General features: G+C 40.9%; 1 protein-coding gene across 5 annotated transcripts in view; it reads left to right on the forward strand.

Annotated features, from left to right (window-relative positions):
- The window catches only part of ATP11B (ATPase phospholipid transporting 11B (putative)), a 65948-nt gene extending 55972 nt beyond the window's left edge, over positions 1-9976 (forward strand). For 2 of the 5 annotated variants that reach the window (XM_059478906.1, XM_059478905.1), the window contains 2 exons: positions 1224-1357; positions 4969-6043. In XM_059478906.1, coding sequence (XP_059334889.1) covers positions 1224-1326 — 103 coding nt within the window. In that variant the 3' untranslated portion in view covers positions 1327-1357; positions 4969-6043. Of the gene's footprint in view, positions 1-1223; positions 6044-7669; positions 7744-9236 lie in introns of those variants that run through there. The other 3 variants (XM_059478909.1, XM_059478907.1, XM_059478904.1) reach the window with 3 other exon arrangements.
- Positions 9977-10064: the final 88 nt, after the last annotated feature.

Below are 10064 nucleotides of genomic sequence, written 5' to 3' on the forward strand. Positions count from 1 at the left end.
CTTGTTTGGGGGGATCAGGAAAAAGAGTGTCTCCACTCATAGTAAACCATTCCCATACGGAACTCTTGAGGTTCTTTGCTTTCCTTGCAGTTTTTGGCAACTGTGGGTGGCGTGGAATAAATTCAGGCTCAAAAATAGAATCTTCAGACAACAGTCAGTGACCTTTAGTGTCACAGTGAAAAGTTGTGGGAAGGTCTTATGTGTGAACTGTGTCCTGTCATGGACTAAGATGCCTCCTCCCAGAATTCTTCTTTCTCCTGGTGTGAGGAGAGAATAAAATTCAGCTTCTGTGTTTCGTATTCGTTTGACAGGATGCTCTCATGGAGAGTTTAACATTAAATTTAAAAACATCCCCACACTTCACATTTTTATTTCTCTTTAGAATGGTACTGAAGTCAGTTTAGGATATTCTCTCTGCAGAAGCAGGAGATTCCAGTTATGCTGCAGTTGGTGCAGCAGTGCTGTAGAGGAGCACACTGGTAGGTGGCACTTAACACCCATACATCTGTTGCTGCTTCCTTTTCATTTTATTTCTTTTATTCCTTTTTTTCCTCACCTACAAAACATGAGCTTTGAAAGAGTTTATTATGCTAATGCTGAATTATTCTCCGTGCTGGCATGAACATGACTGAACCTTTCTGACATCAGCCTTGTTTGCTTTTGGATAAACCATGTTCACACAATCAGGAATGTGCTTTTGTTCTGTACCAAGCCAAGGGTAGCTGTGGTAGTGATATAATGTCAATTATTCTAGGAAGTTGCATTGTGTGCTTGAGGAAGAATTACTTGGGACCAAATTGCTGTGTTGTATTCTGCAGCCTGAAGCTTTGTCTTGATAAATTTCCCTTAAAATAGGGCTGAGCTGATATAAATTTTTGCAGGTAAATCAAGGCATCCCAGCTGGAAGTGCATGTGCTCTGCTGTGGGGTTTGGTGGAGGGAATTTCCAGGGTTAGGCAGATACAGTGCCAGACTATTTCCATGCACTTAACAAGGCTGCAATCAAACCTTGGGAAGAATAAATGTTAGTGTATGTAGACCTTAGGGACTGGTAATATTGTTATTGTACTTCTCGTATAAAATTGAAAAATATTCAACACTCTAGCTAAGAAAACCTGCTTTTCCTAAGTGTTTTTGGTAACATCTTCATTGCTAGAATTTGTGAGTACTGATTTTTCTTTTTTCTTTTTTTCTTTTTTTCCTTTTTTTTTTTTTTCTTTCCAGCTTACTGAGGCAGGTTCAGGTATCAACTGCTTGGACTCCATGTGCTGCTTCTCAGATGGGGAAACAGCATGCACATCTGTTAGAAGAATGCTGGAACGACTAATGGGAAGGTGTAGCCCAGCGCGGGTCAGCAGGTGTGGCATTTCTCTCAATAGCCTTTGCTGCAGACGATTCTCCTATAAACTGGAACCCGATGAGCCTGCAGCAATAGATGTCTAGAAACCAGCTGCAGGTTTTGCTTATCAAAGTAGAAAATGCAACTCTTTATTGTACTTTTTTCATCCTAAAAGATTAGCTTCTTGTTTCTTTTTGAGTGGTTTCTTTTGGGATGTGGAGGGGAAAAACAGTTTTTGAAAGATTTCTGTTGAAGTGTTTAGCTTGGCTTTACAAGCTCTTGTGTTGTATCTATCGTAATTTCTCTTGATTTGTACATTCTTCTCTTTAGAAAATCAAGCCTTGCTCCTGTTTTTGTTCTCCTTTTTATGATTACTTTTTTGCCTTCACAAATCAGGAGTTGTTTGTAAAGTCGAAAGACTTTTCCCTTTGGTTCTTGATGTACAACCTCCAAATATTTACCTTGGAGCTTGCATTACTCCTGAAGGTGTACAAAAGGCTCACATTCCCCCCCTTATATCTAACTTCATTGTTAGGAGGAGAGCCTTTAAATCTTTCAGCCATTGATTGATATGAAGATGAAATATTTTTGTAGTATAACTTTTATATTCTATTTCTAAAATCAGAGTGATTGACAGAACAGAGTCTTCAGGTTCTAAGAATTTTCAATGTTTTTTGGGTTCCAGAAGGTATATTGTCAAAATCATGTGTGCCATTCCAAAGTATGTGCTAAATAAATCTTTCCTTCACAAATCACATGTGAAACAAATGTCAGTGGGGTAAAAGCATGTTGAGTAATTGAACATGTCTGCAGAGCAACTCTGCTCTTGCAGTCAGCCCAGCTGGGAGAGGAGCTCTACTGAATCCTCTCATGTGCCATCTCCCCATTTCCAAACAAAGAGGGATAGCAAACAAATATGGAAATATTTGGGGGTAGAAATAAAAATAGTCTTTTGTACATCGTAATCTCTGTCCCTGAATGATATCATGGTCCTTCATTGGTCAAAAGGCAAACCTGAAAACACTGAATTTCACACATTTTCAAGGAAACTCATTTTGTATTTGAAGAACTTTGTCTCTTTCAGTTAAAGGTTGTGATATCATTCACTGGGTATCAAATCTCGTGTGGGTAATTTACCCTGACAGCTTTGTCAGCTCTGATTCTGCCTTTAGGTATTGCCTGGTCTGTAGCTCATCTCTGTTGGAACTCTTGTGTTGAACACAATGTCTGTGCTTTCAGTCAGTCTCTCTCTTCTGGCTTGCTTGTGAAATTTATTCAATGTTTCAGCAAATCTAGGGTATGAGTATGCAAGAAGTTTCATTCCATATGAAAAATGAACTGTTACTATTAAATACATTTTTAATTCAACCTTGCTGTGTAGAAAGCGGGCATGATGTGTAAAATAAACAGTTTAATAGAATTTTTAATCTACAAGGTGAGCATTTAATTGGTCTAAAAATCAACATTTTGGTAGCAGTTGCTTTAACTTTTCTGGGGTTTTTTTCACTTCTCTGTAAAACTGTGCTTTCCAAATGAGGAATTTCTCATGCTAGTTTGTTTCACTTATTGTTATCTAATTAGGGCAGATTGTTAGTTAACAATTGCCTTAGTAACCTGTAGTCTTCTTATAAGGTAGGTATTCTGTGTTTTGTTTTCTGCAATATATTTGCAGTTTTACAGTTTTCTCTTTGTTCCACTCAAATTTTCTTTCCTTAAGAACTTAAAAATACTTACTGAAGCTAAGTCGTATTTGACAGAATATTAAACAGTTTTTTCCAGACTGCTTTTTGTTAGATTTCTTTTCTGCTTACCTCATGTAGTTTTCAGATGAAGTTCCATCTAGCCAAATTATTTTAGAGTTCTTAGAACATAGACATAAGGATTAATTTCAAGGAATATGCAAAACTATCTTGGTGATACACTAAGGGCTTGAAGTTCTGTGGATTTTGCATCTACTTCTGGTTGAAATTGCTCTGAACAATCTTCTAGTTTCACTTAAATATATGCACAGTACAAATAGAAGAGAGATTTTTTTAAAGTCAGTCATATTTATTTTCTCCAATGATTTCAGCTCCTTCCACTCAGTATTGACAACCTGGTCTAAAAGTCAAGGGACCATTTTCTCCCTTAACATTTTTGCTAATATGAGAAAGTCTTTATTAATTTTTTTAAATTACTAATTGCTTAAATCATGGGAAGTAGTTACAAGTTGTGAAATGCCAAAGGTACAACTAAGAAAACTATTGGGTGATTTTAAAATTGTTCAGGCTTTGTTCATGAGCTTGAGCTGCTGTGTTTTTTACCTAAATCTTCAGAAGATTGTGCAGTCCCCAACAGGATGGTCTTTTGAGTACTTGTACTCTATAAAACAGCTAAATATTCAACCAGGAAGTAGCTGCAAATTATTTTTGTTGATTAAAGTGATGCTGACGAATATTTTGTTTGTGCAAGTGCTGTAGAATGAAGAGCAGTATTTTAAATAACACTGCTGTAGGCAGCTTGTGTTGTATTCTCTGCTCCTGATATTCTGTCAAATACGATACTCTGTCAAATATGATAACATGAAATCAAACCTTGTATCAAATTTTGATAAAAACTTTGATGAATCAAAGTGATACAAATGCTTGGAGTAGTGGGCCACAGGAATATAGTCTCTTGTGCTTAATTTACTGCTTGTAAAATGTATTTGAGAAGTATTTTCTATAACTTCATTAGCCAGTTAGAATATAAAATGTGTGGTGTGGTATGTTAAAATGCATTTTGTCTGTCTGTTCCATTAAATTGTCTGTCGACTTGTCAGTCACTAAAATATTAAGAATGCTGGATCGCATACATCACTTGTACAGTAGGAATCATTGCTGAATTGTTGGGTCTCCCATTAGTGGTTCTTGTGTCAAGGCACTGGATGGAACAGTTCTAAAGAAACAGCAGATTTCTGACAGAGCCTAATTTGGAGGATAAGCTCATTGTGTTTTTATTTCCTGCCTCCCAAACTTCTCAGCTTTTCCCATACAGTCCTAGAATGCTGTGCAGCCAAGAACAGGATTTCTTCCCAAGCAGTAATCAAGAGAAAGACATTGAGAGACCCCTCTGAGTCAGCAGCTGTGACAGGAGGGTGGTTCCCTGATGTTTTGAAGTGTAAGAGGAGGGGATGGAACAGGTTCCTGGCTGTAGATAAGTTTTGCCTCCCCCAGGCTCAGGCAGTGTGGAGGTTTCCTGCTGGGACACGGCTGTGCTGGGTTCCCAGGCTGGCTGTGTGCTCCACAGGGCTCTGCTGGAGCAGCCTCACGGTGCCTCTGTACACAGGCAGCATTCCCAGCCTCCCGAGGCACAGCACTGAAACTTCAGCTGCAAAACAGGCATAGAAACCTCTGGTTGTTTTAATTTATAGTGATGGAAATAGCTGTAGCTGTGTGCTGATTACACAGCAGGCATGAATTGGCCTCTGTTTCCAAAGGTCTGAATGAACTGCAGGTACCTACATGAAATTAGTGCATTAGTCCTTTAAAGAGGTAAATCTGCCTGCTCTTGCAACACTTCTGTCTTTTGCTCTCATAGACTTTTCTCCTCACCTCCCAGTACAAATACAAGTTCCCAGTCAGCCAAACTTTTTTTTTATTGTTACTTTAGATCATGGAGTTCAACGGATCCCTTCTATGCCAACGACAGGAGCATCTTGACTCTCTCCACAATGGACTCAGCCACTTGCTGACAGGGACATTTTTGAATGCCTTGTGGAAGCCCTGTGGAGCTCACACACCTGTAGCAGGTGCTGAGGCGAGCTCAGTGTCCGGCGCTGCCCTAGGAAAGCCCAGAGGACTCCTGAGTGCAGCCAGGGCTTGTCTGGCCTGGCAAAATCTGCACTGCAATTGCTTCCAGGAATTTTTCTAATTATATCTATAAATTGCTAAATAAGTTTTTGGTTTTTTGGGGTTTTTTTAAGGGATGCTTTTACCTCAGACCATTTGATCCTTTTTGTTGCTGTATGAGCAGATTGGAATCCTACATTTAATACTGGAGATATCCCTATAGGGCAATGACAGAAATCTTTCTCCTCCCAAATTTGAGTGATCCAATTTGAATCAATTTGAATCTGCACAATTAAACTTTTAAAAGTTGTGTTTTTAATGATGACCCTTCCTTTTAAACACACATTCATTTTGAGCTGTCTTGCAGATGCTGTTTTAGCAGTTTGTTACTTCTGTGGACAGTTACTGTATTCTATAAGCAATCAGTTTAGTAATTTTTGAGAGTTAAATGCAATTCAAATATTTATGCTGGTGTATGAGTGGCTAATATATTAGTCATTGCTTTCAAAAACACTTAACTGTGACAAATCAGTAATTTGGAATAATAAGGGATATAGCAGTTCAGTGTTCTCCTAAAGTCCAATTCAGAAACCAGTCATCTTTTATTATGCCCTGTATGTTTTGTTAACAGTTCTGGATCCTGACATGGAAAAATTTATTAAGAATTGGTGGATTGAGCAGAAGTCTCACTAGCATAAATTTTTGAATTATTAATCCTTTTAAAGTTGGGGAATTTTTGCATGTTTTGTTCTTTTTCATGTATTTATATTCAGTCACGTTGTACTTTGAAGATATAATTAATGCCTAATTATCTTCGTCTATCGGAAGGATCCGAGACCTTGATGGCAATGTTTTGATACCTAAGTATGCCAATAAAAACCAATTGCACAGTTGGAGCTCTGGGTGGTGCATCCTGCAGGTGCCTCCCTGTCCCGGTACAGACCTGTCTGCATGCTGGGGGCTGGGGAGCAGCAACGTTTCACTGTTCCCTCAGCCAGGGAGGCTGAACCCACTGCTTGTCCTGGGATGTGGGAGATGAAGTGGAGGTGCCTTAGAACAGAGCTGTTCATGGCTGGGGACTGGGAAAAGTGCTGCTGCTCCAGGACACCCCCTTTTGTCACCTCTGACAGTGACATCCCATCAATAACTGGAATACTTGTCCTTTCAGACACTTGAAAGTGTAAAGATCCATCTTAAAGTTAGCTCTGGGTAAAAACTGCAAATCTGGGCCACTGCAAACCTGGCTGACTGTAACTGGGCTGCTGCCAGGGCAGTGCATCCCTCCTGTCATCCCCAGTTCTCCCAATTTCAATGAGCAAAGTCCTGCTTTCCAGGGATCACATCCTTCAGATGTTCCTGACCTACAAACAGCTCTGCTGTTCATTTCCCTGCCCGTGACTTTCACTGGGATTATTTCAGCTCTCCTCTTGGAGCTTTGTTTTTGCATTGGTGCCTGGCAGCTTCTCTCTGACATGAAGGCTGCAGGTACCATGGAGTTTACAAGATCTCAGTGCTCAAGGCAACATCTGCATGGGAAAGAAATGGTCATTGCAACTTCATTGTTAAATTTCTAGTGACTTGAACTTGCACACAAGGGATTTTCCCCACTGTTACAGGTAAAGATCAGTTCAGAAATTAAGAAGCTTTAAAAATAAATTACGAGACAAGAAGAAGGAACAAAATACATTGAACTTTCCTTTTAAATACGTGTTTAATTCAGCGTTCATAGTGCATTTTTGTATCATGTCTTCAGATGCCTGAGTGCAGTGAAGCTTGAGGCTGAAAATGTCAGTGTGCACTAGATCCCCCCAGCGAGTGCCCAGGGGATGAAGAAACACTAAAATTGAGCCTTGTCTTCTCATGCAGCAGGTATGAACATGTGACTAACCCCACTGCATGGGGCTGACAACCTGGATCCAGCTGGAGAGGCAATAATCCATCCAGTCCCCTCCAGATCTGCAAGTAGTAGCAAAATACAGTTTTCACCAACTCCTCTAACTTCCTTTATATTTCATATCTATCTTAAACCTGGCTTTAAAATAGTAATTTTCTTCCTAGTAGTTTCTCTTCCTAGGAGTCTTCATGCAGCCATGGATACCTAGGAAATACAGAATTATTTACTACTCTAATCAGATATCTGCTGTTTGGCTGTATTTTACACTTCAGCCAGAGTGTTCCACCTTTCAGCAGTGCTTGTTTGTCCGTGTCAGGCACAGCATTGTCCTGTCAGTGTGTGTGACCGTGTGCCCTTATCCCTCCATCCCTGTGGTTCGTGTGTCCTGCCCTGAGCCTGTTCCTTGTGTGAGGGGAGCAGAGGCTTTGCCCAAAACCCCACTCCAAGCATTTCCACTGGCCCAGCTCTGTAGGTGATGTATTTTGGCTTTTACCACACCAGTGTGTTGAGCAGATTTGCACAAAAGCAGCACAGTCGTGTATTTGAAGAATAATTTGCACTCATGATGTGTTTCTTTAAAACCTTCCATCTCCTCTCCTCCCTTTCCCCCTGCTTTCCCTTTTCCCAGTGTTTGTAAGGTTACCGAAGAAACTTGCATTTAAACAATTCAGGAAGGACTTAAGAATCCATCCCTCGGCCAAGGTATATTTTTCTATTTGCAGTAAATCTAAGTCAGTAATGTCTCACTGAGTAAGAGCATAGATGTGGTTTGCTTGAGGACAGACATTTTGGTGTGACAAATATTTTGTGTGGAAGTCACAGGGGTTTTGTGTTGATATCACAAATCTTTTAAAAATGCTCCTATTCAAGGAAGAAAGACTTTGTGTATTTCTTTGATAGCTGAAGTGTAGGAGCCAGTTCAGTGTGCCCTGGGCACAGTGCAGAATCCTTCATGAGGGAAACTGAACAATCCAGTTTAAAATTCAGTGTAATGCTGGCATTTACCTCCCACTGCAAACGTGAACGAGTGGGGGAGGCTTTGCTGTGGGGAGGAAAAGTTTTATTATTTACCTTTTAGCCTTGAAATCCATAAAAGCCTGTAGCAGATGTTTGTAGTTCAAAGCAAGAGTAGTGTGCACTCACTTTAATATGCAGTGTCCACAAGGAAGCACCTTCTCCATGGGATCACGTTCTCTGCAGGTCAGTTCTGCCTCTGGGAAAAACAGGGTTTGGTTTTGTTACTTAGGAAAATTTTAGTTGCCAAACTCATGCTTTTAAGAGGATGCAGTGGAAAAAAACCTGAGATGTTCTGAATTGGTTCAAAAACTAAAATGTAAATATTCTGTTTAAAAATACTCTGTATTTTTTAAGATTACAGCAGGGAAGGGGGAACAGAAGCTTCAAAGGAAGGAATGCTGAAAACTTTGGTTTTTCATTTTCAGAAATATTTGAGAAAAGCTTATGCAACTTAGAATGCATATTAAGCACCTATAATTTCTTATAGAAATAAAATATAATTTTCTAGTGCTAGAAGTGTCTCAAAGCTGCAGCCTAAATTTTTTTTCACAGTTCTATCTGCTTATAAATATGTGATTTTGGTGAAATTCAGTCTCCCAAAGTGCTCAAGCAAATGTGCTTTTGAACTACTTATTCTGAGGGGTTTTTTTTTGGTGTAGAATCCCTAATACCTCGCCATTGTCACTGCCCTCACCACTGCTTTTTTACACAGATTGTTACACAGATGTCACTGCTTAAAGGAGCCGTTCCTAGAGCTGGGCAAGCCTTTCACCAGGGCCTCATTTTAGCCTAATAATTTAGTTCCTAAATTATTTCCCAGCCAGACTCTCTGCTTTGCTGCTCCGGGCTGGGGGTTTTTTTCTGCAAATGTTTTTATTGTTGGTTGTTTCGCACCTTCCCTGCTTCTGTTGTTTGTTCCCCGTGGCTCGGTTTGGTTTCTGCTCTGCTTTGGAGCAGGGCAGGGGTGCGGGGATGCTCTGGCAGCTCCTGCCGGGGCTGTGCCAGGGCTGTGCCGGGGCTGTGCCAGGGATGTGCCAGGGGATGTGCCAGGGGATGTGCCAGGGGATGTGCCAGGGATGTGCCAGGGGATGTGCCAGGGGATGTGTCAGGGCTGTGCCAGGGGATGTGCCAGGGATGTGCCAGGCTTCTGCTTCCTATGGGTTTCTCTCTCCCTTCAGCTCAGTGCTGCTCCCAAGGCGTCAGGACTGGCTCAGAGCCCTCCGAGCCGCCTGTGCTGCTGCTCCTTCGGGGACCTTGGTGCTGCTGCTGTCGCCGCCCGGCTCGGGCTGAGCCGCTCCGTGTCCCCGCGGGGGAACAGCTCCGGGACACAAACGCGCAGCTCCCGCAGCTCCCGCAGAGCGACGCTGCAAGAGACCCCGGCAGCACCTCCGAGGCCTGGGGCTTTATTCATCTCTCCTCAGCAGTTTTCAAGGAAATTACTTCAAACTGCAGCAGGTTCTCACCCTTTTTACGTTTTGACAACAAGATAAAAGACGATCTGTGGAGCATGCAGTTGAAAAGGGTTAAAAATGAGGCGCACCTTGCTCCAGGAGGATCTTAATTTGTATCTCAAAGAATATATTTTTACAGTTCCTAGTTGCAGTCCTCATGACAGATTTCAGGTTTTATGCATACAAAAATAACAAATCATCATCTGGACTCCTGTTTTTTCACTGAAGAGGGATTGAGCTTGCTTCTTTGAAGCAAAAACAAATGGTTTCATCTCTGCAAGTACCTTTTAAAAGCTGTTGATCCTTAATTTTAGGCAGATTAGGGGTGTTGCCTACTGGAAATGAGCAATAAGTAATACAAAGAATTTTGGACCTCTGACACTGTGGCTGTCTCATGTTATTTTTGCTCCTTTGACAGCGAGGCTGTGTGCTTGCTCCTTGTACAGCTTGGTCAGTAGTTGTTTTGAAAATGGTTTATGAAAATTATATTTATTAAATAAAATTTTCCCTTCTAGTTGAGTCATTGTTTTAATTATGTAACTGGTAAAGATGGCA

Source organism: Ammospiza nelsoni, chromosome 10 (assembly GCF_027579445.1).
Source record: "Ammospiza nelsoni isolate bAmmNel1 chromosome 10, bAmmNel1.pri, whole genome shotgun sequence".
Taxonomy (NCBI): domain Eukaryota; kingdom Metazoa; phylum Chordata; class Aves; order Passeriformes; family Passerellidae; genus Ammospiza; species Ammospiza nelsoni.